Source organism: Lemur catta, chromosome 8 (genome assembly GCF_020740605.2).
Source record: "Lemur catta isolate mLemCat1 chromosome 8, mLemCat1.pri, whole genome shotgun sequence".
Lineage (NCBI taxonomy): Eukaryota > Metazoa > Chordata > Mammalia > Primates > Lemuridae > Lemur > Lemur catta.
In genome coordinates, this window is record NC_059135.1 from 17,169,909 (window position 1) to 17,186,387 (window position 16,479).

At 44.8% G+C, this 16,479-nt stretch overlaps 1 protein-coding gene across 3 annotated transcripts in view; it reads right to left on the bottom strand.

Annotated features, from left to right (window-relative positions):
* STK36 (serine/threonine kinase 36) overlaps positions 1-16,479 on the bottom strand; it is a 23,497-nt gene continuing 7,018 nt past the window's right edge. For 2 of the 3 annotated variants that reach the window (XM_045560068.1, XM_045560067.1), the window contains exons 10-27: positions 15,963-16,062; positions 13,491-13,634; positions 9,934-10,113; positions 8,867-8,964; positions 8,261-8,366; positions 6,846-6,996; positions 6,522-6,649; positions 5,887-5,991; positions 5,384-5,482; positions 5,209-5,297; positions 4,869-4,932; positions 4,564-4,674; positions 3,590-3,664; positions 2,986-3,160; positions 2,581-2,728; positions 2,172-2,319; positions 863-1,609; positions 1-369 (exon numbers count right to left, since the gene is read on the bottom strand). In XM_045560068.1, the coding sequence (XP_045416024.1) occupies positions 226-369; positions 863-1,609; positions 2,172-2,319; positions 2,581-2,728; positions 2,986-3,160; positions 3,590-3,664; positions 4,564-4,674; positions 4,869-4,932; positions 5,209-5,297; positions 5,384-5,482; positions 5,887-5,991; positions 6,522-6,649; positions 6,846-6,996; positions 8,261-8,366; positions 8,867-8,964; positions 9,934-10,113; positions 13,491-13,634; positions 15,963-16,062 (2,812 nt within the window). In that variant the 3' untranslated portion in view covers positions 1-225. Of the gene's footprint in view, positions 370-862; positions 1,610-2,171; positions 2,320-2,580; positions 2,729-2,985; positions 3,161-3,589; positions 3,665-4,563; positions 4,675-4,868; positions 4,933-5,208; positions 5,298-5,383; positions 5,483-5,886; positions 5,992-6,521; positions 6,650-6,845; positions 6,997-8,260; positions 8,367-8,866; positions 8,965-9,587; positions 9,658-9,933; positions 10,114-13,490; positions 13,635-15,962; positions 16,063-16,479 lie in introns of all 3 variants that reach the window. The other variant, XM_045560070.1, reaches the window with a different exon arrangement.

Genomic DNA, 16,479 nt, shown 5'->3' on the forward strand with positions numbered 1-16,479 from the left:
AATAGTAATGAAGTTTACTGGTCGAAATCATCCTGAATCTGGGAGAAGGAGGAGCTTTATACATAAATCTCTTCTAGTTTCTCATTCTTAGTTGAGTTAGCAGTTTCTCTCTCTTTTTTAGTCTCTTTAGCTCTCAGTCGAGTTGGTAGCTTCTGTGGTAGAGTAAGGAAGTGTTGGCAATAGTAGGGCAATGAAGGTTGAAGGCTGGACCCCAGGAATCTGGGATCATGTGCTATGGGTTGGCCTCAGGAGGTGAATGAGTTTCCTGCAGTGTTTGGCAGAGGCAGGCCTGGGGCTGCCGTGGGGCAGTAACTGATTCCCCACAGACAGCAAGGCTAATTTCTCACTGGCACCCAGGGACACCAGCACCTGTAGGATAGGGAGCAGATGATAGAACAAACATGAGGCTCAGAGAAATGGTGATATCTGGGGCAGGTGCAGAGGACTCTCATTGAAGCCTAGCAATTCCCACTCTAGAAAAAGGGGGGAAAAGGATATGCTCTCTTGGGGGCACAGAATAGACTAAATGGGAGAAGAGAAACCTTGGAGATACGAATCATCAGGGCCAGAGGTTTACTGCCATTCTCTTTGGTTAGAGACCATAAAACCAAGCCACCAAAAGACTCATATACTTGTCCCCAGAAAAAGGTGATTAATGCCCCAGTGACTGACAATGAGGGGCACGAGGGAGGATGGTAAATGAAAAATTCATTTGCAAGACACTGTCCCTGAGTTTCTTGCACCCAGGGAGGAACACAGCCTGGGTTTCTGGATGTCCCAATTCCTTACAGCCTACCTCAGAGAAATGCTGTGAACTATAAGAGCCCTTATCATCATGGTTCATAAGCCCCCTGGAGTATACCTGATGGATGCAGGGCTCCTGTTGGAGGCTCCGGAGGGCAATGAGGGCAGCCTCCTTCACGTTTGGCTGGGGGTCTCCACACGCCATCTCTAGGAGCCGCTGGGGTACTTGGCACTGTAACAGTTCCTCCCCTAACCCTTCAGGTCCCAAGTTGCCCAGAGCTGATGCAGCATTGCGCCGGATACCAGCCTGAGGATCTCCAAGTAGCTGGGTCATACTGGGCACTGCAGCTGTCAGGGCAGGTCCCAGAGGACCAGCCTGGTAGGCTGCGTTGCCCACAGCAAAGCTGGCACTGCGCCGCACAACAGGATCCTTGTCTCCAAGCCCCAGCAGCAGAAGGTTGAGCAATCCAGACTGGCTCTGCAGTGCCCCACGCAGGGCCACGCTGTGTTGGAGCAAGTGTCCCAGGAGCCCATAAATGCGGGCCCGCACAGAATTTTCTGGGTGGCCCAGGAGGCTGCGCAGGGGCCGATAGGATTCATCAGAGCCAGCCAAAAGCTCCTGGATAAAGGACAAGTGGCTGGGTGACAGTACCCGGGCTGTGTGGGCCAGTAGGGAGAGAAGGTCAGAGGTCAGCAGCGGCTGGTCACTCAGGAGGGCAACTGAGAGAAATGAGATGATAGTTCTAGGGGAGGCAACCACCGTGTTCACAAACTGCTTGAGAGAGGTGGGATCCATGAGGGCCAGGCGTGCAAGGAGGCTGATGGGCAGTTCGACTTGTGGCAATGGAAGATGGTAGCAGCAGACCTGGGAGAACGGGAGTGCAGGTAAAATGGGTCAGGGCGAGGGAGAGTACACTGCAGCTAGGTAGACACAGCCCAAAAGCTGGGAGACAGAAAAGCCAAGCTGTGGTGAGAAATACCACAGACAGCTGGAAGTTCTGCCCCATAGCACTCCACATGAGACACAATGTGGAGCCTCAGACAGCAGGTTCTTTCCAAGTTCATTCCTTGCTCTGCAAGGGATCAGTCTCTCTGCCTTCAAAGACCCACTACATAATGCTAAAATTTGCCAGAGATGTGATTCCTAGCCAAGGAACTCAGTCTCTAGTGTCTATACTAGGATGTTCTCCCCACTGAGCTCCAGTAGAACAAGGTGAGGAACCGACAGAGAGAAGGAGGAACCAACTCAGCTCTATAAACATGCCTCTGTTCAGGCCTGAGTACTGTTTCCACTCCAATTCTTAGGTCAAGCCAGATGCTCCACTCTTACAGGGGCCTGGAGCTATGGGGAAGTGAATTAGAGGGCACAACGTTGGCTATCTTCCTCTCCCACCTCCCAACTTCGTGCCTGGGTAGCTTCCAAGTACCTGCAGCAAGTGAGCTGTGACTTCTGAGTCCCTGAGGTCAGCCAAGATACCCACAAGGAGGTCAGCATCCACATCCAGGGCAAAGGGGAAACAGAGGAGCTGGCAGACAGATAGCACCACAACAGGGAGAAACTCAGACCCATGAGGCCTAAGAAGGGGAGTGTAGAAGAAGAGACTTGGTTTTGCTCACTTACCCTTTATAATTCTTCCCTCCCTTTTATCAGGTTCCTTTCCCTAGCTCCCTTCTCCAATTTCAGTGACTCCTTAAGTTTCCAGCTTAGTCCTTATCCTATTTCTTGCCTTATAGCTCAATCTACCAGTGACTTCTCTCCTCCCTTCTCCTCCTGCCCTCCCTCCTCATTGCCAACTCTCTGGATCTTCCATTCTCCTTCCTCTAACTCAAACTCACGCCCGGTCAAGTTGACGCAAGAAGCTAGGGCAAAGCAGATGCTTCAGGATGGACATGAGGATACTTCCATGCTGGGACAGGTAGCTCAGGCATAACTGGGGCTCCTGGGTGAAGGTGGCCATGGCCAGGCTCAGCAGGGCTGCCATTCCTGGAAACACGGAGAATGGAGACCCAGTGGGGCAGGCAAGAGGCCCAGATGCCTTTGCTTCCTCATAGCTCCCAGGGTTGCCATCTATTCAGCCCCTTCCCCATCCTTAAGCAGCTCCATTGCAGACTTTGCCATCCTCTCCCCAGACAGCAGTAGAAGAAATCTCTGTGGGTTAGCCCAGTTCTAGGCTGCCTCTTCTTGAAGAGGGATCAATACACTTTCACAAAGGAGGCCATGCTGATCTGACAGAAAGATACCTTGGGGTGAGATCAGAGTCCAATCTGGCTCTGGGCTCCGTGGACTGGAAAGCAATAGCTCCTCTTCCTGTGCAGATACCTCCTTGGGTAGCCTCAGGGCCATGGAGAAGCGGTGCCACAAAATGGTCCACATTTCTGAGTTAGCCACATCCCTGATCAGGTTAGCTTTCCCCTGCTGGAGACAAAAGTGAAAGAGAGTGGATGGGGAGGCAGAAATCAGGAGTCCAAATGCCTTTTTTCATTCCTGTCCCTGACCTACATGGAAGACAGTCCCAGAAGTAATTCCTTCTGTTTCCCCACCTTGTATTTACCTGTTGTCTTATTCCTCTTTCTTGTCACACCTTAACTCCCTGACTTCTCAACACAAGTGTATATCTGCTGAAAACTAGAGATTTCTCCCCACTGAATCCCAAGGGATGTAGCTGAACAGTTTCCTTCAAAGGGCCCATACTGAGGGCAGGTGGGGCAATTCTAAGGCTAGTTTGATTAGTTTGAGAAGAGAGGCAAGTGTGGGTTGCGTCTTCATTCCTATTGTCCAGTGCCTCTCTCAAAATGCCCAGTTGCTCTCTCCATACATCTCATCCATCCCATGATGCACCTATACCTGGGTGAGGAGCTGCAGCAGAAGGATGAGGAGGCCATCATAGAATCCACAACTACCAGGTGGAGTCAGCCGGACCTGTCCAAGAGAGGCAAGAAGAATGCAGATCCCTGAGAGGGATGGGGTGGCCTCTAAACTAAGGCAGGTCAGTGATGGTGCCATGGAGGGAACAGAATTGACAGTCAACTGGAAGGTAGAATATATGGGACCTGCAGGAAGCAGCTGGATGGAGGAATAATGGGGAAGAGTCTCTGAGGGCTCCCAGAGTTCTGACTTAGCACTGACATTCATTCATCCAGGAGCCTATCACTAACAATACAGCCTCTCTGAAGCTTAACTTCGCCTGGAAAAAGCAGATAAGAATATTACATTCGATGTGTCTATCTTTAAAATGCATTATGGGATGACTTGTGTGAAAAGTGCTTTATAAACTACAACGAATTCTTTGTATATAAGGGATGACAATAATTTAATTATGAATTCTATCCTTCTTTTTACAAAATGAGGGAAATATGAGTTCCAAAAGATCTAAAAAGGAAAGGTGGCAAAGGTCTGGAAACAGAGAAAGCAGAAAGGAGGCTACATAATGGACTGAGTTCCTGAGGAATTCACAGGATGTCAGCCACCTTTTCTATCTCAGTTAAGGAGAACAAGCAGAGTGGAAACTGCACTTGAGGGGAAGAAACCGCACATTAGGAAGGACTTTGACAACAAGAGCATGAGCTTCTGGAAGAGGGGACTGAAGTAGGCAGGGACATCTTACTCCCCAGAAAACTTAGTTGGGCTCCCTTCCTCCTTCCTTCCCTTCCTCCCTCTCCAGAAATCTGAAGCCCTGACCAGTCTGGGCTCAAGGGACCAATTATCTGGGATGGAAGCCTAGGAAAGGAAGGACTTCCTTTTCCATTCCTCAGTTTACTCTGGGCTTGCTCAGCGCTTTCCCTCTGAATGCAGTCTGTGCCTTCCCTGGGAGGCCTCACCTCTGCAGGGGCAGATAAGGCATGTGTGGCCGCAGCAATCCATTCCATGGGCTGGAGCTCAAAGGTCACCCCTTGCTGACCAAGCTGTCCCAATAGACAGGCGGCTGCATTCTGTGGGAGAGGTAGAGGAGAGAAATGTCCAAATCTGAATGGTGTTCAGGACAGGCAGAGAGAGGATTTTTGTCTCTGTTCTGGTCAAAAGAATGCCTCCAGCAACGGCTGCAAATAGGGCAGTGAATCCTCCGCTCCCAGAAGGGTTGAATGAGAGGGTGAAAAGGGGAGGAAGATGAAGGGTGACAACTTACCACAAGAGAGACGACGTGTGAATGGGTAAAGAGAGCAGCAACTTCACTGCCTAGCTTCTCCATTCTGGAATAAGGAGACACATCAAGGGATGCAGCAGTGACAAAGGAGGTAGGTAAGTGGCCTTCCCTTTCCCTTAGATGGTGCCCTTCACCTAGGCTGTATGTCCACAAACAAGGCACAAAGTTGATGGGAATCTAGGTCTATTCTTTGTAGAGAAAGCTTCACTCTCTCTGTCCCAATCACTCCTAAGGATGGGTTTTGGGTGCTATTCCCCATATTCTGTGTCAGGATTAGCTATGTGGGTAGATTTCAGTGGAGAGACTCTACTTTATGACTCACCCAGAAGGTAGATCTTGGAGCCGAAAGATAAGAAGGGAGAGGAGGTAGAGTGTCACTTCAGCAGACTCTTCCCAATCCACTACTTTTACCTATAAAGAAAACCTAAGATATCAGAACCACCTCTGACTGAGATGGTGGGGCCACTATGAGACACCTACCTGTGTTGCTGGCCTACCTTGCCCTGGACCAACATCAACAGTGACTCCAAGGCCAGGGACTCTTGCCCTAGAAGATAGCACAGGCGCTCACTGACATGGCAGCAGGAGTAAAGAACCTAAGGGGGTGGGAAAGAGTCTTTCAGTGAGGCGGAGCAGCTCTGGGCTCTGAGATTGGAAGGCTCAGCTGAAAAGCAGGCCACCCTCTCAACAGATTGGGTATCCACACTTGGGAGTGTGAAAGAACTTCTGCCTCTTGCTGTGAGACAGGGAGACAGGAACACTTCTCAGTTCTGGTGAAGACTGGCTAAAAGTGGGGTCATCTCAATTTAACAGATTTAAAAGCAGAAAGGAGTCCTACAAGGGGGTCTCTTGATCAGTCTCTTTCCATCTCTCTCCATCTCTTTCTCTCAGTCCCCCTCTCTTGGTCTCTTCTCTCTCAGTCCCTGTGTCTGTCTGTGTCTCTCTCTCTGACCTAGGAGTTAAAAAGTAATCTGAGGTGCCAGGAGTTAGAAGCAAGTACCTTGAGAAGGTGTAGGCACAGGATGGGATGCTGCAGGCCAGAGATAAGGGATGGCCTCAGCTGGCTGCTGTCTTCAGTCAGCTGATTTGCCAAGTGCCGACAGACCTGTGGAGACATACCTGAAACTCAATCCTATCCCATTACAATCTATTCCTCACATATCTCCAACTGATCAGGATTCTCAATCCCTTGTTAGTCGTTCTTCCCAGGTTCACCAGAAGCCTCAGACCCCATTCCAATCCCAACTTCATGCCCAATGGAGAACCAAAGTCATGGCCTCGTTTGACCCCAGTATAGGCAGGTACAGAGGAAAGTGTTACTGGCCAACAGGGAGCAAGAAAGCTGAGTCCTGAGGCCTTGAGAAAGCATCACCGGTGGCTTCTGATCAGCTGCCCTCCCACCTGGGCCGTTTGTCACTGAGCTTTCTCCCTCCCCAGCTGGCCACAGGCTCTGGGATTCTGGCTATATCATGTTCTACAAGTGGCCCAGACCCATAGTGGGAGCATCTGTTTCTGGAACTGGTGAATAAGGAGAGGCATAAAAGCTTGTTTTTCTGCCTTTCTAAGAAACTGGGACCAGCCTCCCCAACTCCTCTGGCAGTAGGGATGAGAGGAACAAGCAAGTGAAGGTCAGACCTGCTCCTTGGCCTCCCAGCAGCCAGGCAGTCCCACAGGAGCAGTGCATATAGCTGCCAGGGCAGAGGAAATGGCTCCAGGTAGATCCTCACTCTGCTCCTGCAGTGGCTGGCTCACTTGTGGGGCTCCTTTGGAGAAAAGCAAAGAATGGTGGGTGAGGTCTGATTGTTTCTCTCAGATCCCCATTCATTATTTCAGGTCATAGTTATTTACTGAGCACCCACTAAATGCCAGGCACTATTCTAGGTGATGGCAGTAGACAGAGAAGAGCCTGACCTACACAACAATTAAGTCAAGAGAACCTCCCCTCCCCATGCTGGCTACCTGGAGGGGTGTGGAAAGGGAGTTGTGGAACTGTCAAGCCATGAAGGAGCTCGTCCAACACAACCCGCTGTGTAGTCAGCAGGCTGGAGTAAAAGGCTTTGGAGATGGCCCGGCTGTTCCCATCCATGGCTTCACACAGGACAGTGAAGCACTAAAGGAAACAAGTACAGAGGTAGCATCAGGGCATCAGAAAACTGACTGGCCTTAGTGTAAAAACCAAGAATATCCTGAGAACCTGAGTAAAGAGGATAAAAACCCAGGGCAAGAGCTGTCTAATTCTAAGCATTCCTCACACAGATAGTACATGATAATTGCCTTCATTCATGCTTCAAGGATAAGAATTATAGGTGTCAATCCTATTCTCTGATCAGCTGCTCCCTAGATGATGTTTCTCAAAGTGTTATCTGTGGATCATGAGTGTAAGAATTCCTAGAGATTCCTGGGTCCCTCCCAACTCAGTCCTGCTGATTCAGAATTTCAGGAGGTGGGATAATGATTCCAAACTCCCTATGCTACTCATTACAAAATGACATAAGAAGGGCCGGTCAATAACATGAGTCACTGCTGGCTGAAATTTAGGTGAATCATTAAAAGCTGCCTGACTTGAAAGGATGAGGGATATTAAAATAGGATCTCAGACTAGGAAATTTTGAATGGACTGCTAGCTGGAGACAGGAATGTAGCCCAGACCTGTGTTCCCAATTACCCATTTCATCAATGACCAGGCAATTGTTTACTTCCTTGCATGTAGGTCTTTTTCTCTAATTATTTTCTCTGAGATCAGTCAAAACTCAGCTATTGTCTCATTCAATCCTCCATTCTCCTGCCCTTCATCTCCAAGGAATAAGGACAAGAATTGCATAGTTTACTAGTCCTTAGGACAAACAAGTTTGGGAAATACTAGAGGATCTGCAAGTCTCTTCAAGAAGAAATATTAGTACTTCTATCTGTGATACCCTGAAACATGCCAAACTGCTTAATGCCTCTGGGCCTTTATATATGTTGCTCTTTCTGTCTGGAATGTCCTCCCTACTTTCCTGCCTCATCCACCTGCAAACTGCTATGCTTTCTTCAAATCCTAGCATAGGTGACTGCATTTGTTCAAGATTTCTTCTATGACCCCCCAAATAGTGACAACTGCATCTTCTTCAGTGGTGTTCCTGCATTTTATGCAAAGTTCTAATGTAATTTTCACTGTTGTCCTTAATCACTTTTCCTGTCCCCTACTGGACCATCCCTAGTCCCTTGAAGACAAGGACTTTCTGTTACTCACACAGCATATGGCACATAGTGGGAAGTTAACAAATGTTTGTTGTTATTAACTTAATCTGACCCTATATAGTCATAAGAAAGAGGATGGGAGAAACATGGAGAATGACAGAAAAGATAGAAATCTGGAAGTGGAAGCAGATTACCATAAGGCTGTCCCTCCGCAGAGTCTGTTCATAGTCATCTGGTTGGGCCAGTAATTTCCCCAAGAGATCCAGAAAGAGGCTTGCAGCCTCCTGAAACACCTGTAGGCTGGGAAAAAATGAGCCCGTGGTTTCTTCTCATCTCTGTACTAAAAGCCCAGATACAGTGAATGGGTCAGTTCTGGGTAGGGTAGGTAGGAGAACCTCTGAAAAGGGACACATCGGAATGCTCCTCCCTTCTGCCCTGCTAAGCATGTGCACACACCACACACACACACACACACACACACACACATACACAGTCTCAACATTTACATCCTTCAAGCCCCTTCTTTGCCATTTTCTCTAGGTTATTCACATCTTGACTCTTCCATTTAGGATCATGGTGACTGCTGACTCTTAGAACCTGAAAGTCTTAGCACAAAGTTGGAGGTACCTTAGGGTCCTTAAGAAGACCAGCTGGGTACTGATGGGCCACTCAGCTAATCCCTAAACCCATGACAAATCATAGCTTCTTCTCACTTGGCCTCTTTCTAGTAGGGAGGGGAAGAAATGGGGTAGAAACTGAAGCCAAACCGGCCAATGGTGCAAAAGTGCCTTTTATCCCACCTGTCACCTGTCTGGCTCCTCTCCAGATTGAAGGTGCAGGCAAAGTAGGCCTGAATCACAGCCATCAGGTCCCGTAAGAAGGTCCCATACCAAGATTGCTATCAAGGAAGAGGAGAGAAATAAAAAGGGCAATGTGGAGGATGGAGACAAAGAACAGAAAAAGCAGGAAAAAAGATGCACAAAGATCCAGTCAAGTTGACTAATCAGAAAGGAACAAGGGAAAGAGAAGTATAGGCAGAGAGAGAAGATCTAGAGGTAACAAAGTGTCAGCCAGTGGGCTGTAAACAGCTTGGAACTATCTGTCTTATTTAGCCTGAATAGCATTTTGGAGTGTAGGAGGTTCTATTTTTCAAAAAACTTTTTTTTCTAAATTCCTTAAAATCACCCAAGATTCATACTCATCAGCTTTCCAACTGCCTCAGTCCAGGCCCTATTAAACATTTACTCTGACCCTGGAACAGTTCTCCATTCTCTCCTCCCAGCTGCAGCAGGACACAGCATGGATAAGGTATAGTCCCAAACACATTGAGTCTCAATCCTAGCTCTTCCATTTTCTGTCTGTGCAACCATTTAAAAGTTAGTGACTGTGTATGAGTTAGTTAATCTCTGAACATCAATACCCTGCTCTGTAAGATCAGGTCAATAAAGCCTAGGATCAAATAAATTTAAAGCATAGTACTCTAAATATTGGGAAATTATGCGGAAAAATCTCAATTTCTACCTTCTCTCAGAAAACTGGAGGATCTGGCAATACTGGGTCCGTATTTCCACATGGCAACAGTGGGCTGGAGCTGAGGAGAGGATGCCTCATTTAAAGTGGGCATGTGATCTCCACTTTATCATATTCCCCACTACTCGTATGGTCACACACATAGCCTGCTTCACTGACTGACATTATCTTCCTGGCCCCATAAGACACTGTACTTTGCAATTGATGAGGTCTGCTAACTCTAAAGAGGAGGAAAGAAAGTAAAAGTCGGGCCAAATAGAGATGGCAATCCGAAGGAGAGAAATACAAGGAATAGAACCTTCTATCAGTCTTCAGAGGCCCCTGGTATGGTGCTTACCTGCTGGATATTGTTGCTCTCCTGACTGTGCCTGAGTAGACTGAGCAGCAACCCAGGCAGCCCTGCCTCCCGGCAGAAGGAATACAAGGGGACAGAGTCACTGCAGCTGCACAGAAGACTGCTCAGAACCCGGAGAGCAGGGAGGATGTGGGAAGCACCCTCCAGGATGCCTTTCAGGATCTGGGGTGACAGGAGGGAAAGAGGCAGCCATTGATATTATTGGAGGTAAAAGAAGGAGAGCCACAGATACCATGTATCCCCAAGGAGCTGGTAAAGCAGACCAAATGTTTGCATTCCTTTCTTTGGGGATCTAAAACCCACAGAAGGAGAGTAGGGAAACAGGGGAACTGTACCAAGGAAGAGAACTATAGATAGTCAAGTCACCTGATACCGACACCAGTGACCAAGAGGCAGGGGACCTCCCCCTAGGATCTGTGTGTCAGAACCAGTGCCATTCCTATTTGCTCTCTCCCTTCTCCAGCCCTTCACCTTAAAAACAAAACATACACACATGCTTCCAAAAATTAAAAACAATGGACACAAAACAATGTTATTCAACTCTAGATCAGGGGTTAACAAACTATGGCCCACAAGCCAAATCTAGCTCAACACTTATTTGCACACAATCTACAAGCTAAGCACAGTATTATGTTTTTAAATGGTTTTTCTTCAAAAATAGAATAACATTTACATCAAATGTTTTACAACACACCATTCACTGTTCTAAATCTTGGCATTTATTTGCTCATTTAATCTTTATAATAACATTGTGAAGTAAATAGGATTACTCATTTATAGATGAGGAAACTGAAGCTTCTAGACAGGTTAAGTAGCCAGAGATCACCTAGCTAATGAGTAGTTTAGCTGGAACTCCAACTCTGGGAGTCATATCTCTAAAGGCAGAGCTTTCAACCTGCTTCCCCACATTAAAAGTTACTCAATACTAGGAGGATGATGTGTTAGTGAAAAAAGACAAATGCAAGGTACCAAGGTGATTCAATGAGGGAATGACAGTTTTTTTCAACACATGGTGCTAGGACAACTGTACATCCACACGCAAAAAGATGAACTTAGATCCTTCTCTCACATTATATTAAAAGAATCAACTCAAAATGGGTCAGAGACCTAAATGTAAAAGCTAAAACTAAAAAATTTTGGAAAAAAAAACATAAGACAAAATCCTCAAGACCTTGGGTTGGGAAAAATTTCTTATATATAACACCAAAAGCATAATACAGGCTGGGCGCGGTGGCTCACGCCTGTAATCCTAGCACTCTGGGAGGCCGAGTTGGGAGGATCGCTTGAGGTCAGGAGTTAGAGACCAGCCTAAGCAAGAGCGAGACCCCGTCTCTACTAAAAATAGAAAGAAATTATATGGACAGCTAAAAATATATATATAGAAAAACTAGCCGGGCATGGTGGCGCATGCCTGTAGTCCCAGCTATTCGGGAGGCTGAGGCAGAAGGATCACTTGAACCCAGGAGTTTGAGGTTGCTGTGAGCTAGGCTGACGCCATGGCACTCTAACCCGGGCAACAGAGTGAGACTCTTGTCTCAAAAAAAAAAAAAAAAAAAAGCATAATACACAAAGGGAAAAAAGTGGTTACTGGACTTCATCAAAATTCAAAATCTTTGTGCTTCAAAAGACACTCTTATGAGATGAGAATGAAAAGACAAACCATAGACTGGCAGAAAATATTTGTAAATCATCTATATGATAAAGGTCTTGTATTGAGAATGAATATAGAGTTGAATAAAGAGCTCTTACAACTGTATAAGACACACCCAATGAAAAAAATGAGCAAGGCCGGGCGCAGTGGCTCATGCCTGTAATCCTAGCACTCTGGGAGGCCGAGGCAGGAGGATCGCTCGAGGTCAGAAGTTCGAAACCAGCCTGAGCAAGAGCGAGACCCTCCCATCTCTACTAAAAATAGAAAGAAATGATCTGGACAGCTAAAAATATATATAGAAAAAAAAATTAGCCGGGCATGGTGGCGCATGCCTGTAGTCCCAGCTATTCGGGAGGCTGAAGCAGAAGGATTGCTTAAGCCCAGGAGTTTGAGGTTGCTGTGAGCTAGGCTGATGCCAGGGCACTCCAGCCTGGGCAACAGAGCGAGACTCTGTCTCAAAAAAACAAAAAAAAGAGCAAAACATTTGGATAGATATTTCACCAAAGAAATATGCAAATGACTAATAAGCACATGAAAAGATGCTCCACATGCATATTAGTGAAATGCAAATTAAAACAACAATGAGATACTATTTCATGTTTACTAGAATAGCTATAACAAAAAAGCCAGATAATAATAAATGTTGGCAAGGATGTGGAGAAACAGGGACCCTCACATGTTGCTGGTGGGAATGTAAAATGGTGCTCCACTTTGGAAAATAGTTCAGCAGTTTCTTAAAATGTTAAATATAAATTTACCAGATAACCCAGAAATTCCATTCCTAGGTATCTACCCAAAGGAAATGAAAACATATGTCTATACATAGACTTGCTTGTGAATGGTCATAGCAGCATTATTCATAAAAGCCAAAAAGTGGAAACAACCAATGTCCACCAATTGGTGAGTAGATAACCAAAATGTGATACATCCATACAATGCAATACTCATCAGCAATAAAGAGGAATGAAATACTGATACATGTTACATCATGAATAAACCTCAAAGTCATCATGCTAAGAGAAAGATGTCAGTCACAAATGACTGTATACTATATAATTCCAATTATGTAACATGTCCAGAAAAGGCAAATCTATGAAATAGAGAGTAGATTAGTGGTTACCTAGGACTGAGAATGATGACTGACTATAAATGGGTATCGGGGATCTTATTGGTGTGATGAAAATGTTCTAAAACTGTACTATGATGATAGTTTCACAACTTGGCAAATTTACTAAAAATCATTGATTATACATCAAAAATGAATAAATTTTATGGTACATAAACTATACCTCAATAAAGTCGTTTAAAAAATAGTTAAAGAAAAGAGAGGGAAAGTGACACAAGCAACATAGTTTGCTGCGTTCTCAGCAAGGAAGAGGGCACTGTGTTTCAGAGAAGCAAAGAAAGGCTTTGTAGGAGGGAACACTAACTTTGAATGCTAATTGAGCAAAATATTATCCCCCCAAAGAGGATCTTATTCTTCTTACTAGTATACCTGTAGTACAAAATATTGTATACTCAATTGTTACATTTACACTTTAATTTCAGGAATTAAAATTTTGTGGAAATGTGTTTTCCCTCATTATATAAGTACTTACATAATATCCTCCATTTTTGCCTCTTGGCCCACAATGCCTAAAATATTTACCATCAGAAAAAGTTTGTTGACCCCTGCTCTACATAAAAATTTTCCCTTCAGAAAAAGAAACCGGAGGCCTGCTCTTTCCGTGTTACTAATGGAGGTAAGCAAACCTCCTCAAGCTAAACAAATAGTCTGAAAGAATTAGAAAAGGACAAACTTTCCCTTTCTCTTTATGTCAATGTATTTTAATGCTTCATCTGTGAAAATAATCTCAAATCCCTTCCACAGCATCCTTCTATCCATTACCTGCCCTCCGGACTCGTGCAGCTGACTCTGGATGCGCTGGCAGAAGTCAGGATTACACAGCAGGGTGAGAGGGGCCTTCAGTTGAATGGATATAGGCTCGGTGGTCTCTAACAGGTGCTGCCACTCATCATCACTGTCTGGCTCCTGAGGCAGAGGGGGAAGAGAGCGGTCAGGAGGAGCGTGTAAATCTCAAGGCAGTAGCTCCCTACCTGTGGTTACAAACCCTGGGGAATCATGAAGTAACGCAAGAATCCATTGACTCATTTAGCACCGACGTATTTCCTCAGGCACCAGTTTAACACACTGACTGCCAGGTCAGTTGTATTTAACTCAGGCTAGTTTTGAGCCAGAGGCCTCATGAAGCAAAACCCTGCAGTTGGTTTGTGAAAATCTTAACTTGTTGATGTTCTTATTGTTACAATTAATATTGACAATTTAATTCTAAAAATGTGGATTGAGTTGCATATAACTCACAAACTGGAAACAATAAAAAATAACAAATTAGAAAGGATCGTTTTGTTTTGATAAAACACCAGGACCCCGTGGAAAAAAATTTTTTTCTAGTGTGGCAGTGAATATGTTAAAAAGGTATAGCTGGCAGTATGCGAGGGGTCTTGAAAAGTCTCTTGGAAAGTCTCTGGTATGTGTGCATAAGGAGAGACCTAGAAAGATGTCCACTGCAGCATGGTTTACAGAAAGTTTAAAAGGGAAACATCATAAAGTCAGTCACTAGGGAAATAAAAAATCATGGTACATCCATATTAGAAAACACTATGAGGTTATCAAAAAGACTGTGGTGCTGAGAATTATCACTTATGTTGTATCCCTACCAAAAATGTATAACCTGAATCTAACCATGAGAAAATATCAATTTGTGGAACATCCTACAAAATAACTATGTACTTCAAAACTGTCAGTTACAAAAGACAAAGAAAGACTAGCAATTGTTCCAGATCAAAGGAGACTAATGAGGTATAACACCTAAATGCAATGTGTGATACTAGATTGGATTGTGGACTAGGAAAGAAAAAAATTGTTTATAAAGGACATTACTGGAGCAATTGGCAAAATTTTAATATGGGCTATAGATTATTAATCTATTTATTATAACAGTATTATATCAATGTTAAATTTATGACTTTTACAATTGTACTGTGCTAGTGCCAAGTGAACAATGCACGAACGTATTTAAGGGTAAAGGGGCATGTCTGCAACTTACCCTAAAATGAGTCAGAAAGAAGATATGTCCATATAGAGAGAATCATAAAGCAATTATGACAAAACTTTAACAACTGGTCAATCTGGGTAAAAAGATTGCTATGGTTTGAATGTTTTTGTCCTCTCCAAAACTTAATTCCCTATGCAACAGTGTTGGGAGGTGGGGCCTAGTGGAAGGTGGTTAGGTCATGAGGGCTCTGCCCTCATCAGTGGACTATGTTATAAAAAGGGTTTATGGGAGTGGGCTTGCTCTTCTGCAATGTGAGGACATAGCATTCCTTCCTTCTGGAGGACTCAGCATTCAAGGTGCCATCTTGAAGACTAGGCCCTAACCTGTGGGCACATTGATCTTGGACTTCCCAGCCTCCAGAACTGTGAGAAATAAATTTCTGTTTTTTATAAATTACCCTATCTCAGGTATTCTGTTATAACAGCACAAAATAGACTAAGACAAGGGTATACAGGAATTCTTTATGGTATTCTCATAATTATTCTTTAAGTTTGAATTTATTTCAAAATAAAAAGTTAAAACCCTAGAAAAAACACAAAAAGTTGAGGTAGAACTATATGCTCTCATTCTCTAGTGTAGAAAGATCCCTAAAACAGATTATATGGTAAAAGAGGTATGATGCAAATTAATACAGATAGTATGAACTCAGTAATGTAAAAACAGCCAAACTGTATATATTGCTCTGTGCGCATATATATGTATATGAAGATACAGAAACTCTGGAAGGGAACAGAATAAGTTAATGACTGGTCACCTCTGGGACTAAGGTCAGGCTCAAGAAGGACTTTCATTTTTACCTATATGTTCCAATTTTTTTTTTTTGAGATAGGGTCTTGCTCTGTCACTTGGGCTTCTTCCTGCCTCAGCCTTCCAAGTAGCGGGAATTACAGGCACAAACAACCATGCTGGGCTAATTTTTCTATTTTTTGTAGAGACAGCCTCTCTCACCTTCGCTCAGGCTGGTCTCAAACTCCTGTTCTCAAGCAATCCTCCTGCCTCAGGCTCCCAAAGTGCTAGGATTACAGGCATGAGCCACTATGCCCAGCCCTAATTTTTAAAAATTACATGTTCAGATACTGTGCAATTAAAATCTATAAATTAATAATACAGCAATTTTTAACATAAAGGGAGCTCATACCTAGAGGGTTGGGAATCACTGTTGGGAATACTGTTCTAGAAAAGTATCTACCTAGACCCAACAACTCATGGCAGGGACAAGGCCAAGAAGAGCCCCTAGGGCTCACCTCATGTTCTACGTCCACTGCATCGATGCTCTGCTGGCTCACCACCTCTGGTCTTGGCTCTGGGAATGCTTGTTCACAATCTGAAGTGATCCGGTTTTCCCTGCCAGAGGAAGCCAGGGAGTAGGATGAGTTCCAGACCTGTAAGTCTTAGGGTACATTAACTTGGCCCTCCCCCTAGGCCTAGGATAAGAATGAGAAATAAACCATATAGGATTAGATAGAGGAGACTTCTTTCTGGGATATGGAATACGACCAGTACAGGATACGTTGACCACTACACAAGTATCTTTGTCCTTCCACTTTAGGTCTCATTGTCAAGTCTACTTTGCAGTTTTCACTCTGCTCTCAACTCAAACAATCTTCCCTTTGGAAGGAGACAATCCTTTCCCTTCCAGTCTATGTACAACTGAGGCATAAAGAAGAGAAAGTTCCCAGGTTTCCTGATGAATCAGGAAAGCATCTGTAATTAGAACCCAAGAACCCAGGACTCAGACTCCTAGGGCCCTGTCCATATTTA